Source organism: Panicum virgatum, chromosome 5N, assembly GCF_016808335.1.
Source record: "Panicum virgatum strain AP13 chromosome 5N, P.virgatum_v5, whole genome shotgun sequence".
Lineage (NCBI taxonomy): Eukaryota > Viridiplantae > Streptophyta > Magnoliopsida > Poales > Poaceae > Panicum > Panicum virgatum.
In genome coordinates, this window is record NC_053149.1 from 17,104,654 (window position 1) to 17,123,412 (window position 18,759).

General features: G+C 42.2%; 2 protein-coding genes and 1 long non-coding RNA gene across 8 annotated transcripts; 1 reads left to right on the forward strand and 2 right to left on the reverse strand.

Moving 5' to 3' along the window:
* Positions 1-7,745: 7,745 nt before the first annotated feature.
* Positions 7,746-16,388, reverse strand: LOC120672513 (pto-interacting protein 1-like). Of its 6 annotated transcripts, XR_005674163.1 has the most exons (10): positions 16,165-16,379; positions 10,162-10,265; positions 9,768-10,015; positions 9,562-9,688; positions 9,180-9,453; positions 8,968-9,100; positions 8,751-8,837; positions 8,496-8,622; positions 8,198-8,312; positions 7,788-8,025 (listed from the first exon to the last, which is right to left on the reverse strand). XR_005674163.1 is itself a non-coding variant. In XM_039952942.1 (9 exons), the coding sequence occupies exons 2-9, from the start codon at positions 10,244-10,246 to the stop codon at positions 8,021-8,023; spliced, it is 1,074 nt and encodes a 357-aa protein (XP_039808876.1). In that variant the 5' UTR covers positions 10,247-10,265; positions 16,165-16,377; the 3' UTR covers positions 7,746-8,020. The 6 variants fall into 6 exon arrangements, 5 of the variants coding, with proteins under 5 accessions (XP_039808876.1, XP_039808877.1, XP_039808879.1 ...); XM_039952942.1 differs by lacking the exon at positions 8,496-8,622 and having other exon boundaries at positions 7,746-8,025; positions 16,165-16,377; XM_039952943.1 differs by lacking the exon at positions 8,496-8,622 and having other exon boundaries at positions 7,746-8,025; positions 10,162-10,337; positions 16,165-16,331.
* LOC120672512 lies at positions 11,795-15,175 on the forward strand. The gene is made up of 4 exons (XM_039952940.1): positions 11,795-12,140; positions 12,452-14,250; positions 14,340-14,458; positions 14,550-15,175. Exons 2-4 carry the CDS (start codon positions 12,453-12,455, stop codon positions 14,988-14,990), a joined length of 2,358 nt encoding a protein of 785 aa, XP_039808874.1. The 5' UTR covers positions 11,795-12,140; position 12,452; the 3' UTR covers positions 14,991-15,175.
* A 1,184-nt stretch (positions 16,389-17,572) lies between the features above and the next one.
* LOC120673389 lies at positions 17,573-18,462 on the reverse strand. The gene is made up of 3 exons (XR_005674643.1): positions 18,400-18,462; positions 18,223-18,324; positions 17,573-17,842 (listed from the first exon to the last, which is right to left on the reverse strand). It is a non-coding gene; the product is annotated as an uncharacterized LOC120673389 (long non-coding RNA).
* Positions 18,463-18,759: the final 297 nt, after the last annotated feature.

Here is an 18,759-nt window from a genome sequence, read left to right on the forward strand (position 1 = left end):
CTCCTCACGCCGCCACAGGCGTCGTGGCGTGTGGGAAAGACAGAATTGGGGAAGACCGAAAACATAAGGGAGAGTGGCGTGTGGGAGAGACAGAGTTGGGGGAGAAGATTGAAAAGATAAGGGAGAGAGAGAGGCATGTGCTGCTGCTGATGTCGGTGCAAGATAAAGAAGAGCCGTGCCACTGATTTGCTTTTTGAATCCCCGCGCCACTATTTTTTTGATTTTTTAGGGACAGGTGACACTATCAGTCACCCCACTTTATTTATAGGAACATGTGATATTTTAGTCTGCGATTAAAAAAATTGAGACGTTGCTCCAAATTATTTTTGTAGTAGTGCTCGACCTCACGTGGCAGCATTTGCTGATGGGGACTTCAAGATCCACGCATTGTTCGAACGCAAGGAGTTGTGTGTGTGTACAGCTTGGAAAGCTGTTGACGGTTCTACCCGAGCAAGGATGGAATAGAGCACAGAATTAAACTCGATGCCGAGACCGGTGCAGATGTAGGAAATGAGTTCATCGTCATCAATGGGCTTGCTAACCGCCACCATCTCGTCCCCAAGAGCAGAGCACGCATCTTCCCGACGTACTCGGCAATAGAAGTTGCTCCCTTCTTCGTGGTTGCAAGCGCGATGCGAGTGTTCACCATTCGCGCCCGAGTTTGGGATGCAAACAACTCCACCAGGGTTTGCCACAGATCGGCTGCAGTTACACAGCTGGAAACTTGCTTCAGGACATCTCGTGACAGGGACGCAACGAGGTAGTCGAAGACTTGCTGTGTTAGGATTACTTTGGACCGCGTAGTGGTAGATCGAGTGGGTGACGAACCTTGCCAAGAGGAATACCTTGCTATTTTCATGGTGCGCCCACATTCGTCGATGGAGGCTGCGCACAGGCAGCGACGGGCAATGTAGAAGTTGCGGTGCCGGTGCTGGTGGCGGTGTCGGTGTGGTGCTGTGGCAGGTCGCAGAGGCAGCGGCGTGGAACCTCCTCTTTGCTTCAGCGCACTCTCTCAGATCGGATCGAGTCTAGGGTTCTTAGAAAGCTAAGGCACGGCGAACCTTAATCATAGTGCCCCCTCGTCATCCTTTCCTTTTTTATATTGGCACTGCGCAAAGGGGGCCCACTTGCCAGCGAAAGGGCAAGAGCACCCCCGATCAGGGCGCGTGAGAGGGGTCTGACTCAGTCGTTGGACTGGGTCAGATGAGATCAACCTTATATTCCCCCCCTTGATCTCACTCTGTACTTTAAACTTATCTCTTTAATTTCTCTTTACTAGCTTTGTTATTGGCCTCATCTCATTGCAGATCAGTACGTAGAGCGTGCCTTATCATGATGGTTATTAGTTACCGTCAGACTTAAAAGCCACAATATACCTTTCTGTATTAAAACAAGACCTTAACCTTTCTTTGGGCCCTTTAGTAATCCAGAAATCATAGGCCTCCCGTAAAACCCATGTCGACTTGGGCGGTAGACCTTTAGTAAGCAGATCCACAAGCACTTGCTTGATACTTTGGTGCTCAATGATTTCATATGATTCTGGATTTTCTCTTTTGCAACATATAACTCGTCGTCAACGTGTTTGGTAGCACACTTGACATGTTGCCATAGGAGAGAAAGCATTCGAATGGTATATTATTGTTGTCTACCATTATCAATTTCTAGTAAAGATTTCCTCAACCATTTTGCCTGTCCTGTAGCCTCATATCATGCTAAACTTTGGGTACACAGCCCAACTTTGGATACACAACCCATGAATCACAACTATTTTGCTTTGGAGCTTTTCAAACTCCAAGCGCGAGTGTTAGCTACTACTGTGGGCTTCACTAAACATCTCGCCAAAACTTAATTCTTTTTACTCACAACCTTTTGAGAGTACATGTTCCTTTCTTACTTAGCATGAGGCTGACAATATTTTGCAAAATTTCAAAACATTCTATAACTCCATTCTAGTGATCTATTGCTGGATTGAACTTCTGCCAAAATGTCCCGGATACTTGCGCTATGTCAGGGTAAATTCTTTTGAGCACTAATTTTGCTTCCAACAGCTGAAACACATGGAACCTTTTTCTTTTGATCGATCATATAACGGTTCCTGGAATTCTAAAAATTCCAAAACTATTACCCTTGACAATAGGACAGGCGTAGGCTTACTCGCATGCATACTATATATCTTTTAGAACTTTTTTCTAAGTATGCTCTCTGCGATAGTCCTGATACCCCTTTTCTTTTATTCCGGTGAATTTCCTTTTCTAGAGCGAATGACTCTTCACCGAGATTATTCTTATCAAAACTAGAGGTCAAAATAACCTTCTTTGAACTTTGTGGGAAAAAGAATTTCCCATATTTGAACTCTGCATATTTGTAATTTGTCATCTTTACCTTTACATACAACCCAAAACTTTTCTTTGTTCTCATAAAACTTTCTAATATCATCAAGTGGTATCGCAATATTCTTTTCTTTCCACAACAAAACCATGTGGTTATTTCATGTATATACTTTCTCGTACAAATTTTCATTGGGAGATGTTGCTCCAACATCCATTTGATGCATTCTAAAATTAGTATGCACCAATATTATTATGATTCTAAAAGAATCCTTTTATGAGACTGAACAAAAAGTCTCGTTATAACTTATCCTTTTCTTTGCATAAATCTTTTGGCCACAAGTCGTGCTCAGCGACTTTCCATGTTTCCTTTGAAATCACATTTTAATCTTATAGACCCATTATAGCCTACTGTTTTGGCTCCGTTAGGAACTCACTCTATGTTCCAAAACAAGTTTGAAACTTCTAGGTCTCTAGTCTCATGACATCTTCCATAGCTTATTGCCACTTTGATGAATGAAACACCTCAATTTCTTCCATTCATACAATGCTTTAACATATGTTTGACAATTGTAGTGCTTGAATCATAGGAGTGAACATACAGTCCCACTTCTCTTCAAGCCTTAGTTCTCGGCATATTTTACTCCCCCAGATTATTCCATCTATTGTAAAAATGGAATATCTTCAAGCTTTTGTTTGGGTTCGGTCTTTAAAAGCCTCATAGGGTGCTTTACGCACCACCTTTTCTTTCGGTTGCTTTGAGGCTCAATTTTCTTTCTTCCTATTTGGAGCTGAAAAACTCTAGGAATTTTGCTTATTTTCATAACTGGAGTATCAATGTTATGACCATTGTACTCCCCTTTCGGTCATATTCTTCTTTAATAGATCATTCTTGCTTTAAAAAAATACATCGCATTTAACTTTGCGGGGAAATTCTCTCTAAATCTTAATCTTTCTTGTCTTTCTCCCACTCGAAATATGGCACAAACTTTGCTGCCATAATTTCGAAACTATTTTTAACACTTGTGAACGAGGAGCCTTTCATTACTAGAACTTTATTCGTATAACCAAGTCATACAAAATAATGGGAGTACCATTTCCTCGTTCCTTTTCAAGAGCTCCTCAGAGTTCTTGATTTATTGCACTTTCAAGAACTCATCAAGTTCTACATTTTGCTATACTTTTGCAAGTCATGTTTGCAATCTTGGTTTGCATACAACTTTCTTTTTGTCATTCGATTCTTTTCAAGTCACTATTCAATATGCCACTATAGTAGTGCATGAGAATTGTTGGGATAACTTTAAAAGCTCTCCCAGAATTTTTTACTTTTATGTGATACTCAAGTAACACATGAGCCATCACAACTTTTCCTGTCATGCAGGATATAAGTGACACAGGTGCCAAAAACTTTTCCGACATGCGGTATAAAACTTCAAAGGCATTTGCAACGCATGTTTAATTCAACGTTGGTCAAATTGAACGTGCGTCAAACTCATTTCAACCATTATCTTTACTGCTAAAAGACAAGATAAAAACATAATATAGTGATAAAACTTTAGTCACAATGACTAAAACATGAACATATACTTTCTTTTCCGATTAAATCTTCCCGTTGGTTCTAATTTAATCAGAAAATTTAACAAATTACAATATTCGCAAAACTTTAGTGAGAGAAACCAAAAACTTTTCAAAAGTAGTTGCATCTCTTTTCCATATCAACTAAAAGTCAGAATGGAACAAGCACTTTTCTTTCTTAACCTCAACTATATAGCTGAGTGACCTCAAAACTTTATCTGTAGCGTTGATCAGAATCAACTCTTGTCTGTTGATTTCTCTCTACTTGGGAAAAATTATATGTCTTAATTTAACATTGGTCAAAATTAAAACATACAACTTTCCTTTACTTTCAATTCTATATCACTGTTGGGCAGAAATAGAACACATGACTAGAATAAAAATTATAATATTGTCATCATCAACTTTGGTCAGAAAATGGCAACATCATAATAAACTTTAAATTTCTTTTCTTTTAAGAGCAAACTAATGCTTAACTTGACACTTACGATGACAAAATGGTGCCAAAACATCCTTTCTTTGACATACAACAGCGGAAGCTTTTTTTAACTTTAAACTTAAAGGCTCCTTTTTCCCACAGGGAAAAGCTCATCTGAGCCGGTCTTTTCTTTATTGCAGCGGAAAACTTTTCTTTCTTTCAGAAGCATTTCTTTGTCTTTCTCTATTCTCTGAAAAATTGATCACTTTGATGCAAAATTTGTCAGAGATTTAACCTTGAACTTAAAAACACAATTAAATTACAATATTGTTATCATCAACGTTGGTCAGAAAATAACAATACCATAATTAACTTTAGACTAAATATCTTTCTGCTCCTCTATTTAAATTTTCCCGTTGGTTCCAATTTAAATAGAGGATGAAACTTTTACTTTGCAGCGAAAATATGTAAACAGATTCATATTCAGAAGCAATATCACTTTAAAACTTTACTATTCTCTAAAACAAATTATCCCGTTAGTTCAAATTTGAATAGAGAATCAAATCTATACAAAAAAATATCAAGGAAATGCTTCTGAAAATGACTAAACGTTCTCACTGTACAAGCCAAAAATGTGGCCCAGCAGCAAAAGCAGCAGCTAGCGCCTCGGCCCGACCTGCTCGCGCGCGGCCCAGCAGCGCCCCGCGCACGGCCTGCTCGCGCACGGCCCGGCCGCTCGATCTGCTTGGCTTGCACCTGGGCCGGCAGCCCAACTCGCGTTCCCCCTCCCCCTCCCCTGCCCCGGCCCGCCTTGATCTCGACCGTCCGACTGGATCGGACGGCTGGGCGCGCGGATCGGGCGGTATTAGGGGGGTCAGTTCATTTCCCTGGAACCCTAACCCTAGGTGTCTTCCCCTTCCCTCCCGAGCCGCATGGCGGCGGCCGCCCATGGTGACCGACCACCGTGGCCGTCGGCGCCGGCGAGGGACGCCCCGCCCCAGATCCAGTCCAGTCGCCCCGCTTCTTTTCTTTCTCTTTCTCCCCTTTCCTTTTTTCTACCGAGCGGCGGCGGCGGTTGGCCATGGCGGCCGGGAAAGGACGAGAACGGCGGCGCTGCCGTGGCTCTCTCGCCAGCGCGCGCGCTCGCCGGACGGTGAGCACGCCGCCGTCGAGCAGGCCGTGGTCGGCGCCCTGAGCTCTCGAACCCGCACGCCCATGGCGGGCGGAGCTCCGTCGAGCACAGTGGCTCGTGTCTGCCCCGCTCGGAGCGGGGCATGCCGGCGAGCCGGCGCCCTCGGAGTTCTGTTCCTGGCGGCAAGGGCCAGTCATGGTGGGAGCAGGTGAGTGCCGCCACCCTTTCCTCTAGGGTTAGGAATTTCTTTCTCTCGATCCGGTTTGGATCGAATCCGTTCTTTCTTTTCTTCTTTTCCCAACTCGATCTACTCACTAGATCTGCTCTGATACCAATGTTAGAATTACTTTGGATCGCGTAGTGGTAGATCGAGTGGGTGACGAACCTTGCCAAGAGGAATACCTTGCTATTTCCATAGTGCAGCCTCGTTCGTCAATGGAGGCTGCGCACAGGCAACGACGAGCGATGTAGAAGTTGCGGTGCCGGTGCTGGTGGCGGTGTCGGTGTGGTGCTGTGGCAGGTCGCAGAGGCAGCTGCATGGAACCTTCCTTTTGCTTCAGCGCCCTCTCTCAGATCGGATCGAGTCTAGGGTTCTTAGAAAACTGAGGCACGGCGAACCTTAATCACTGTGCCCCCTCGTCATCCTTTACTTTTTATATTGGCACTGCGCAAAGGGGGGCCCACTTGCCAGCGAAAGGGCAAGAGCACCCCCGATTAGGGCGTGTGAGAGGGGTCTGACTCAGTCGTTGGACTGGGTCAGATGAGATCAACCTTACATGCTGGTCATAAGCCAGCTAAGCTCTCGTTTAGATGCATGCTGTAAATTTGTTGAAAGAAAATCTTTTTATATTTGAAGTATTAAACATAGACTAATCACAGAACTAATTGCAGAACTCGTCTGTAAACTACGAGACAAACTAAAATTAACTAATATGTCATTAGCACATATTTGCTGTAGCAATTTAGTGTCTAATTAAGGTCTAATTAGACTCATTAGATTCATATCGTAATTTACAAGCAAACTATGCAATTAGTTTTTTATTTCGTCTAGATTTAATATTTCATGCATGTAAGATTCTCATTGGATGTGATATTTTTGGAATTTTGAATTTTGCATCTAAAAGGGTGCCTTGTATCTTGGATTTGGGACCTTCTTGCCATCTGCTTCTCCATCGATTTCTTTGGTCGGAGCAGGAGTAGATCCATCAATGTATTCCACGAGCTGCGCCGCGGATGGCAGGGAGAACCTGCAGCTTCATAGAGCATAATTGGACTTGGAAAGCTTTTCACTCACAGGGTGACTGAAGGTGGAGGGAAGAACGATGCTGGTGGAGCTTGACATGGATGAGATTGTTTAGAGGATGGCTCTGATTACCATGTAAAAGTTGCAGAGCGTTGAACCTCCTGTAGGAAGCTGCACCTTTGTTAAATAAGCAAGGAAACGCCCCTTGCGTGGCTTACAAGGCGTAAAGCCAATTCTGTTACAAGTTGAGTTGATCGACAACTAATTATCTATGTTACAACAGATTTGCACAAACAACTAAATCTTCTAGAAGCTATATCTCAACTTGTAACAGATTTGATAGAGATGAGTACAAGACAAGGCACGGTGACATGTTAACAAGCTGACTGGCAAGAAAAAAAAAAGCGAGTAAATTCTCTCGATGCCACTAAAAATTATATGGATCCCTTGAGTGCCATCAAAATTCTTTGACAGCATTTTCTTTGCTCAGATAAGAGAGAAAAAGGGCCAAAGCCCTTACAAAGAACCAAGGAATCAGTTGACCCTGAGCGCCCAGTGGAAGCGGCTCAGGCGACAAGCACAATCTTTGGGAGAGCTCAGGCTTCAAGCTCATAACTTCCATGTCAATGCTGGTCCTATTTGCACTGGCAATGCGATGAACTCACGGGATGGTCTCTTTCGTGTATAGAAAATACAGATATAGCAGTGCTAGAATCAATAGCTGCTTCATGGTTTGGAAGATAAACACGGCATGGGCTAATATAATCCAACAGTTTTTGATTCATGGTCCCAGACCAAATTTGCTGACATTCATTGTGATTCTGTATAGTGCAACTCCATACACCATAGTCATTTGAGGTGGAAACGTATTGAGTTGTAAATTTTTGTTGATGCCATCTTTGTAAAGATGACCTCTAGGTAAAGTAGGCATTTGGCAAGTTCGTTTTCATCAGATGGTGACTGAAAGCCCGGTAGAGGCCAGGCATGAACTTTCAATCTGTAAAAAGTAATGAAGAATTCTGCTGAATCATCTCCAATCAGAGGCCGGAATGAGGAATTTTACGGAATCATTTCTCAATGAGGCACCAGACGAAATGCAACCAAACAAACGGCATACAGTTTATACTTGTATACGCTATGGCCCTTATCAGGGTACAGAAGACTAGTCAGTAACATCCAGGAACTGCAAGGAGTTATCTCCTCATCCACATCATGAACATCCAAGGTCAAGAAGCACCATACTTTTGTCTTATTACAAATTACAATGCTACATGATTGTCTGAATCAGATACTGGCGTCAAGTACAAGCAAGAGCAGTCATTCACTCAGCCTGCAACGCATCAGAAAAATCAATGAGGTACTATACTAAGCAAAAAGGAGATAACAACATAATCTATATACAGCCAGCTTCCCAGCTACGCCTCCAGAGAAAAAAAAAACTTGGCAATGCAATATTCTACGTCACAAATGGTGAATTGAAGATTATGATCCAGAGTGTTCACCATGGTTGTTGGATGCACGTGCATTCAGCAGGGGCTGGAGGGCCTTCACCACAATGCTCATGTTTGGTCGAAAATCAGCTTCATATTGCACGCACAATGCAGCAACTGCTGCAAACTATTTGAAGGATGCAAGGAAACAAATAAGCATTTCAATTCAATGACAAGTGTGGGTAGACAAAAAATTAATGAAGAAAATCAAGCAACATGCCACTGCTTTGATATCACATCTAAACATTGCTCTCTGCACAATATAGCCCTTTCTTATTGCCTTTATTTAGATATAAAAAACTTGACCAACCTATGAGGAGCTAGGTGCCATTATTAATAAGAAGATATCGCCATAAAATTTGAAGTCGAAGAGGACTGGAACCTGGGTGGTGGGGATGTACACACACACCTCCCACCAACTGAGGTAGGCTCAGTTCCTGGCATTTATTCAGATATCATTGGCACAAAGAATGTAATCTCCCTTTGGTAGAGACTGAGAAAAGACTTCATTACTAAAAGCTTATCTAAAGACCAAATGAGTTAGACCCTTAGTAAACTCTCGTACCTTTGCAACAGATTTAGGAGGATATTCCCCTCCAAGTCTTGAATCGACACATTGCCTGACTTTGTCTTCACTAAGCCGTGGAGTTGCCTACAAGCATGGAATAGCCAGTACTTAAATTAGTCCAACGGAACCAAGGTAAAACATTCCATATCTGCAAAGATAACTTCTTGATTACAGAATAAAAAAACAAAGTTGAATATTCAATATAGATGTTTACCCATGTCACGAGACTCTGTTGTCCCCTTGGTAATGTATGATCCACAGGCTTTCTTCCAGTCAGGAGTTCCAGAAGAACAACTCCAAAACTATAGACGTCACTCTTAGAGCTAAGTTGTCCAGTCATTGCATACCTGCCCCCAATGTTTCTTTTAGCTATTTCAAAAAAATGGTTGCAGCTGTTAATAATACTGAAAAGAGAACTTTACATACTCAGGTGCATGATATCCAAATGTTCCCAGAACCCTAGTTGAATGAAGTCGAGCTGCCATATCAGGAGCTTGGTTTGACAAGTCAAAATCAGCTATTTTAGATACATCATCATCGAACAGAAGTACATTGCTGGATTTGATGTCCCTGTGTATTATATGAGGCTGTGCTTTCTCATGAAGATACTCAAGGCCTTTTGCTGCTCCAACAGCAATTTTCACTCGTTGTGTCCAAGACAGGACTGGACCTGGCTGAGCTCCTTTCACACCTTTCCGGCCTGTGTTGTTAAAATCCAGACTCATCAGCTATCAGGAAAGAAGCTCATGTTTACAATAGGTTTCAAACTTAACAGTACATTGGTTTTTACAAGTATACAGAGTCATACCGTGAAGCATATCATGAAGAGAACCCATAGTAGCAAATTCATAAGCAAGGATACGGGTGTTTCCATCAACACAGTAACCAAGCAACTCCACGACATTGTCATGCTTAAGTCTTGACACCATGGAAACCTGAAGGTGTATACATACTTTATAAGAAGCAGAAAGACTAGCAAAGATGAACAATTCATTGACAAAAATCGATGCAAACCTGTGCCAAAAATTCTTGTTCTGGCTGTTTACTTGAATCTAACTTTTTGATCGCCGCACTTCTGCCATTATTCAGTATACCATAATACACTCTGCCAAAAGAACCCTCACCAACCAAAGCTTCATCACCAAAACCCTGTGTGACCTCCCGGATTTCTTCAACAGGAATAGTGGGGACAGCAATTGGCTGCACTTTCACAGGTTGAACACCTCTGGGAGTTGGATCAGCAGTGCGATAAGCATCATTCCCTGGAGGTAGGTTGTAATTCAGAAAAAAAATTACAGTCAGCTCCTAAAGGCAATAGTTTGAAGTATGAGAAATGAGGCGGGAAATAAGGCTATGGATGGTAGCTAAAGGAATGCTAAGTAACAAATATGATTCGGAAGAATATTACTTGCTGGGTAGCCACCAGGGTATGGACCTCCACTATCAGGTGCTCTTTGAGTGTCTTCGCCGCCACAACATGCCAGACATGACATGTTCAAAATTATCCAAGATCTGAGAGATGGAACAACTTTCTCTTATCAAAAACATGTCATGACTGTTTAACTGTTTAGCATCAACCATTATCTGTAAAATCAGAGTTCCACTATGTTTTAAACTTAGTTTCATTTGATAAATCACAAAGCACTAACAACAAAAGGGAGAGGATCTAACAAATAATGTTAAAGGCAATCAAGCGTTGTAACAAAGAAAAATATAATACCACTAATCTTAAAATATAGAGAAGAACTGGAAAATCAAATATTAAAGACTCATCATGGAGTTAATCCTGGAGATAGCCCCAGATATCATTATGTTTAGTGTAATAAACAGTAGATCCTTGAAGTTTTTCCAGATTCTTAATGTTTACAAACATCCTACGGATAGAATTAAAGTATATAACAATAAACATTGATTCAACATCTTATCTTATATTTACTAAAGATGAGTGCAAAAGAAGGCACTAGAGGATGGACCCCTTGTCATCGGCATGCAGCATAAATGCAGCTGTGAAATCACTTATTAAATCATACATCTAGAACTCACTATAGGTTTCTAAGGAATACCGAAAGTAACTATTACCTACTACAAATTTCTAAAGAACAGAATACACTAACTAAACAAGAAAGAGTGCCTATAAACCTATACAGTGCATTCAGCATTAGTTAATTGGCAACAAGCAGTGGCGAAGCTAGAGCAAATTGGAGGGGGGTGCACTTGCCTTGTGGGTGCATAGAGTTGAGTCATGGAGGGTGCAAATATGGTAAAAATTTGGACATAATCACTGTTTACCACCTTTTAGAGAGTGCATTAGCACCCCCTAATCGATTAGCTTCGCCCCTGGCTACAAGCCTACAATGTTCTTTCTCAGGATTTTATTTAATAGAAAATGTTCATTCTTAACTACGGAAGAAAATAAAGGTTTGCACACCAAAATGTAGGTCTACTAATCAGGAAGGCGCCAATTCCTAGCCTCATGGCAGCATATAAGTTCTCTTGAAGATAACAAGAACTCTATAAGTCCACCTCCAAATTATACATTGACCCTATGAATGTCAGAAGCTATAAATTGCTCACACATAGCCTCATCCTACATTGGCTGGTACATTGTCTCATTAGTAAAAGCAAACCACACCACCATTCGTGTCCGGACCTTGTAGCAACTCATGAAAGTGAAACATAATTTTGTTTACTAGAATGATGACCTTTCCGTCTGTTTAAATTATCCAAGCCTTACCACCCATATATGTACCTAAGTACAAGATGTGAAGGGGAAATGAAAAATATGATAGAACAAACATAAAGGGAAACAACAACAAAGAAGAAATAACTTAACCAAAAATGCTTCCTTGTCTACTTCAAACCAAGGTTCGAAAAAGCGCGATTAAGCGCGCGATTAAGCGCGGTTAAGCGCTGAGCGGAGGGTCAGCGCGTCGCTTAGCAGCTAAGCGCTCATTTAAGCGTGGCGCGCGCTTAATCGAGCGAGTAATCGCGCATAGGCTCGGTTACGCGCGAGGCGCGCGCGTAACCGTGCGGAAAAGCGCCGCGCGCGAGCAAAGAAGGGGAGGGAGAGGCCGCGGGCGCGCCGCGCGGGAAAAATTGGCGCTCAGGCGGGCGGGAAGGGCGCGCAGGCGGGAAGGGCGGGAAGGGCGCGCAGGCGGGCGGGAAGGGCGGGTGGATTAGTCGAAGGCCAATCGATGTGCCTCCAATCCACTATTCTCTCTCATCTCTCCGCGGAACTGCTGCGTCCGCCCCTCCGCCGCAGCCACCCCTCCGCCACGGGCCTGCCCCTGCAGTCGCCGCTGGCGTGCCGCGTCCGCCGCGAGCCTCCTCCACCGCGTCTGCTCTGCTCCTCTGCTCCGCGACCCACCCTCAGGCTTCAGCCTTCAGGTAATCTTCAATTCCTTTCCTACCCTACTCCTTCCTTTCTGCAATTCATCAATTGTGATGTAGTTTGTGCTTGTGCTCTGCTCTGTTTGTGCTTATTGCTTGTGCTCTGGACTCTGGTGTGAATGTGTGATCTGCATCTACTTTGTATTGTGCTCTGCTTGTGCTTCTGAACCAGTGAATGTGCCTATCTACTTGTGCCTATCTGCTTGACTGCTTCGCTGCTCTCCTTGTTGTTATGCTTGACCATTTGCTCTGCTTGCTGCTCTCCTTGTTCTTAAGCTTGACCATCTACTGCTCTCTGTTGTTCCTAGGATGTCTGAGACAGAGAGTGCTGCTGCTGATGTTGCTGCTGTTGATGTTGCTGCTGATCCTGAGAGTCATCTTAAGAGGAAATCAAATGATATTGGATGGCAGTGGGGAAGGCTATTTGATCCAAACAACTATAGTAAAGTGAAGTGCCTTCTTTGCGGCCATGAGAGCTCAGGAGGCATTAATCGATTCAAGCAGCACCTTGCATGTGAAGGGACTGGTGTTCTCCATTGCCCAAAAGCAACACCTGAAATCAAACAAAAGTGCAAAGAAGATCTTGATAGACCAAGAAAGAAGAAAAGAGATAAGGCGCAGGCAGAGGCAGATTTGAGAGGTGGTGTGGTGATTGCAGGAAGAGAAGGGTCAGAGGCTGAATCCAAGGCTGGAAGCTCAAGCACCTCTGATGGTTCTGCTGCTTCAAGTCAGAAGCTAGGTCCCATGGATAGATGGGCACGTCCTATTGATCCTAAAGCAACAAGAGAAGAAGCTAAGAGGCAGCAGAATATAAATGAAGCGCTTTGGAAGGAAAGGACACATCAAGTGCAGCAATATGTTGCGAGATGGATATACAATCATGGCATTGCATTTAATGCAATTGACAACGATGAGTTCATAGAAATGGTTGAGGCCATTGGCTGTTTTGGTCCTGGTTTTAGACCTCCTTCCCAACATGATCTTCGAGAGAAGTTGCTGGTAGAGGAGCATGCAAGGATGAAATCCTTGCTGCAGGAACGTGAAGAGGGAAAAAACAAAAATGGCTGTTCAGTCATGACTGATGCTTGGACAGATATGAAGAGGAGTATTATGAATGTGTGCACACATACAGCTGAGGGGGCAAGTTTCATGAAGTCCAAAGAGATGTCAGATGTGTCACATACAAGTGAAGTCATATTTAAAATAGTGGACAAAGCAATTGATGAATTAGGAGCAGAAAATGTGGTGCAAGTTGTGACAGATAATGCCTCCAACAACATGGGAGCAAAAACATTGATGTTAGAGAAGAGGCTAAACATTTTTTGGAGCTCTTGTGCAACTCACACAATCAATTTGATGCTCCAAGGCATTGGCAACCTGCCAAGGTTTAAGAAAACAGTTGACCAAGCAAAGGCATTCACTATTTTTGTGTATGGGCATCACCGAACCTTGGCATGCATGCGGTCTTTCACCAAGGAGAAGGATATCATAAGGCCAGGGGTGACCAGATTTGCCACCAACTACCTTACTTTGCAAAGTTTGATGGATAAAAAAGATGCACTAAGGAAGATGGTGGTTGATGCAAAGTGGGAGGAAATACCAGATGTGAAGTCAAGAAAGGGAAAGGATGCAACAGCCACTATGTTGAGTACTCCTTTCTGGAAGAGTGTAGCACTTTGCCTTAAGGTTTTTGAACCTTTGGTGAGACTACTTCGTTTGGTTGATGGGGATGTCAAGCCATCCATGGGTTTCCTGTATGGAGAGCTAATTAAGGGAAAGAAGGAGGTTAAGGAGGCCTTTGGCAATGTGGAGAAGAACTACAAGGATGTCATGGCTATTGTTGACAAGAAGATGAAGAACAGACTTGATTCTCCCTTGCATGTTGCTGCATACATGCTGAATCCATACTACTCCTATAAAGAAGCTTCCATCTTTGATGATCCAAATGTTATGGAAAAGTTCATGCTTTGTTGTGAGACATACTTTAAAGGTGATGAAGAGAAAGAGTACTTGGCTGTGAATGGAGATTTTGACAAGTTTCGGACGAGGCAAGGTTCCTTTGGAAAGAAGATGGCAAGAAGCTGCGAAAAATTTGAATTTAGTCCTGGTATTGTTCTCATTTCAGCAGTCATTCACTTTATTTCTGAATTTGTACTTCATTTTAACTAACCTTCTTCACTTTATTTTGAATGTTAGCATCTTGGTGGAGGCTCTATGGAGGTGGAGCACCAACTTTGCAGCATATGGCTACTAGAATCCTCTCATTGACAGCAAGCTCCTCCTCCTGTGAGAGGAATTGGAGCAACTTTGAATCTGTTAGTCTTAGTCACTAAGTCTCTCTTTACTAATCTAGTACAATGAGTCGACTCCTATACTAATATTTTTTTTGCAATTTGTACTTTGTAGATACATACCAAGAGAAGAAATAGACTAACAACAGAGCGCCTCAGTATGTTAGTCTATGTGCAATTCAATGCACGGTTGCTGTCCAAGAAGGAGAAAATCAGCAACAAGAAGACTTATGAAGTCCTCTTAAGCAATGATGCTGCTGAAGCACAAGGGTTTTTGTATGAGGGAGGGGATGACCAAGCTTTGGTTGTGTTTAAAGACCCAGATGACGAGGGTGAGGGTGAAGTTCCTGGAACTGGGATGTCATGGGCTGTTCTTGGAGAGGCAATTGGAGCAAACGAGCAGCTGCAACCTCGTAGGAGTGGAAGAAGGGCCCAGCCTACTAGAGAGATTCATGAGGAAGAGTTTGAATCTGAATCCGAAGACTATGAGGAAGAACAGATTCCTTTTGAGGATGATGAAGATGAAATCTTAGGAGCAAATTCCTTTGAGGATTGAGGCTGTGGGCTGTGGCAATTTGTGTGTTATCAATTATCATGTGTGCTGTCCTATGTGTTGTAATGCTAGCTGCTACTGCTAGCCATGCTACCAAGACCTTTTATTTGCTTCTCATTTGAACTTTGAACTACCAGCTACCTATGTTCAGTCATATATCATATATGTGCTGTGCCATGTGCTATCTACTACTACTTGTTTGTTTGCTGCTACTACTACTTGTTTGTTTGCTGTTGTTAATGTATTCCTAATTGCTCAAAATTGTTTCTTGATTAAGTGCTATGGCTATGAGATGAGATCATGCAAAGAAACTAATTAATTTGTTGCACTTTGTGTAGGTACACCTGCTGTCAAGAAAAGAAGAGGACAAGAGACAAGAAATTACTGCTGTAAGACACCTATCCCCTTTTTTAAACTATATAATTAGTTTTTTAACAATATTAGCAAAAACGCTTAATCGCGCGTAATAACGCTTAAGCACGCTTAAGCTTTTTCACGGCTCGAGCGCGCGCTCAGCGCGTAGCGCTTTTTTGAACCTTGCTTCAAACCAAGAAAAAACAGTAAAAATTGGCTGGCAAGGACAGCTAGAATCACGCTTCATTTTCCAAGTATCTTATAAGTGAAAGATCTAGCCTTGATTAAAAATTGAATCAAAAATAGGCACTAAAAGTTAAGGTAGTTGTTTCTTTGGACATGAATTAAAGCTGCCAGTTATCGCACCCCAGATCAGAAGCAAATTAAATTAAACAAGCTTTTTGATTCAGGTAATCAGGTTAACGCTTGGAAATAAGAAAAAAATCAAACAGAAAGCTTCTCGCCCCCCCCCCCCCACCCAAAAAAAAACAAACACTTGGAATCCCTACCCTCTGAACGCGAACACTCTGATTTTGAGCATTTCAGCTCACAGTCAAGATCCCTACCCACCCACCACACCAGCCCTCAAGCTAGTCCCATCCTTCGCAACCGAGGCTGCGATGCCGCCTCTCCCTCTCCCCTCCCCCTCCCTAACTGCCCGCCACCGGAGCTCACTAGGCACACCGGAGGCCGGGAAAGACCACGGCACACCGGGGTCATGCGGACGGGAGGCGTTTCCCGTCAGTCAATAAACGCGTTCGAGAAACTTTAACAAGCACCGGAAAAGGAGGGGGAACGCGAGTACGGCGGAGAAAGAACTCACCTTTCAGCTTCCCGGAGGAGGGCGGAAGGGCGACGGTGGCGCAGGCTAGCCACGGTGGCCGGTGCAGGGCAAGAAAATTCGCCGCAGCAGCGAGGGCAGGGGAGAACAAAGCTCGGTGTGTACTGGTTCCGACTCTTCGGTCTTTCCTTGGAGGTTCTCTGCTCACTCGCGGTGAGGATAAGCTTTGAAGATTTCACACTGTGCACCCGCTGGCTGGTCGTGCACAGGTGGTCAAACTTGACTCCTCGCCTTGCTGAGGTTTCATTTTATGGAACCCTTGAAAGTTGAAACCCTTAAAAAACTTTTGAAACCCTTTTGATGGTTTTAACATTTTGAATGTTTAGCGTACATATAAATTACAAATGCAAATAGAGTTGGCAATGACCAGCCAGATCAGCAGTGTTTTTCTCTCACATCAGACCAGCATCAGCCACCAGAGATCTGCCAACCAGTATTTTTTTCTCATAACAATCAGCACCAGCCACAGCCAGCCGAACAGAGCATATCATCTGACACTGGTGGTGAGCTGTGATCGATCATGAATGGTGATATGAGCCCCCAAAGAGATAAGGAGGACATCATAGGAAATAAAAAACAGATCACATTTTTGAAAGTGGTTTGAATCCATCTAACCAAAACACTGTGCGGCAGCATGAATGCAATAACCCATAACAAATTAATTTAAAAAGTAAAAAATCATTTGTTTTGTTTAATATTATTTAATATACAAAATAGTACTTTTTTGCAAAATTAGGCAACATTGGTGTTAGTTTTTTAATATAAAATTATGGACAACATAGAAACTAGCATGCAATTATCTAACATAATGAACATCATGAACCATAACTTCAGGATCTTAGTAAACATAATTGAGAGATGGATCAGAACACTGTGAAGGATTCCGGAGACCTGCTGTATGTTGGCGAATCATTCATATAGGTACTGCACGCCCTTCGCCCTGGCACCAATGTGTTGTTCCTTTATACTTAGAACATGATGCGCGCGTTGCGCGCTCTATCATCAGTTTTTTGATTCCAAATAAAATAGATATATATATATATATAAACACACCATAAAATTTCAAATGAAAATATAGAAATACAGCAACAAAATATAGTAGCAACCACGCTTGCATACACATTGTGACGTAGCTATTCGAAAATTAGGAGTCCAGCACAGCAACGCTTTGAACGATAGGCAATACATAGCTGGTGTCTCATGCAAATAAATATGTTAACAGTGGTGACAGTACTATTGATTGAACGGCATGTGCAGCTGATAGGTTCTGTCAAGCCATGTGTGTGTGTCTATATATATATATATATATATATATATATATATATATATATATATATATATATATATATATATATATATATATATATATATATTACATACAATTGAGGATCAGCATTAGTAGCTACCAAACATTTTAGTAGGTAGATTAGAATGCTAATCCAAACCAAAGCGAGCGCTAATAATTAAAGAGGAAATAACATAGTTTGCAGCCATAAAAATATCCAAAAGAGAGTTAATTAATGCTACGCATTAGGTTATAAAAGAGCTGAATATAGTGCATGTAGTAGCAATTCAGCGGATGTAGCCCTAGGTATGGCTGCAACTGTGAGAACACAAAATGAGCTGATCTGCGTCTTCCTTCTAAGCATCAGTGCTGGAACTGTAAATGCAGTTATCGAGAACAACTGTCAGTTACGAAATAGCTGAAGATGAGATGAAGCAAAAATTGAAGTTGTTTACAGCGACAAGTAGCTACCTTACATAGATGTAACGGGAATTTTTATAAGGCATAAAGAAAATAGCAAATATTATATGTGAGGAAAACAGCTAGTATGATATCCAAAGACCAATGAAGAAAATAGCAGGGGTGATATGTACCTAAATAAAAAATGTTTTTGCAAGGCTAGGTGTAGAAAGATTCTTTGGTTGACAAGAAATTATAATATCGTGATGTAGCAAATGGATAAATTGGACACAGCCGTGTGTAGCTATCTGTAGCTGATCTATTTGTTTCATTTGAGGTTTTTAGCAAGAGCATACCTAGGCTTGGGAGTGTCATGAACACAGTTATCATCTTCATCTTCATTGTCTTTATCAAGCAATAATTTTCTAGCAATTTTCTTGCTAGGTGAGGGGCGGGACCTAAAAATTGGACATGTTAGACATGCGATTATTTAACATGTTATGCAAAAACAAATCTATGTTGGTAACTCAGACCTTTTCCTTGTGTTAGTCTTTTCTATCTTAGTTGCTGAATTAGCAGCTCCATCCTTGGAATCCTTTGGATTAACAGTAGTCTACAGGATAGAGTAGAAAGATGAAGCAAAATATGACATAGATGGAATATGGTTGGATATGGCTAAACTCCTAGCGGCTCTATCCTAAAACTCTCGGATTAGCAGTAGGCAATATGATAGAGCAGGACCATGAAGCAAAATATCACAGTTTACCTTAGCAAAAACGGTGTCATCATTCTTCTGTGGTGTATCTATTGACGTTGCAACTGCAGTTTGAGTAAGGATATCAAGAGCATTGACGGACCTTGTATCTTGGTCAGTTGGTACTAAAGCAATATCT

Excerpts from the sequence above, each read along its gene's own strand:
- LOC120672512 (XM_039952940.1), top strand. The coding sequence starts at position 12,453 with ATGTCTGAGACAGAGAGTGCTGCTGCTGATGTTGCTGCTGTTGATGTT. Across the intron at positions 14,251-14,339 it reads AAAATTTGAATTTAGTCCTG|CATCTTGGTGGAGGCTCTAT; the intron begins GTATTGTTCTCA and ends TTTGAATGTTAG. Across the intron at positions 14,459-14,549 it reads ATTGGAGCAACTTTGAATCT|ATACATACCAAGAGAAGAAA; the intron begins GTTAGTCTTAGT and ends TGTACTTTGTAG.
- LOC120672513 (XM_039952945.1), bottom strand. The coding sequence starts at position 10,246 with ATGTCATGTCTGGCATGTTGTGGCGGCGAAGACACTCAAAGAGCACCT. Across the intron at positions 9,689-9,767 it reads AACAAGAATTTTTGGCACAG|GTTTCCATGGTGTCAAGACT; the intron begins GTTTGCATCGAT and ends ATACACCTTCAG. Across the intron at positions 8,313-8,750 it reads CTCCTAAATCTGTTGCAAAG|TTTGCAGCAGTTGCTGCATT; the intron begins GTACGAGAGTTT and ends TCCTTCAAATAG.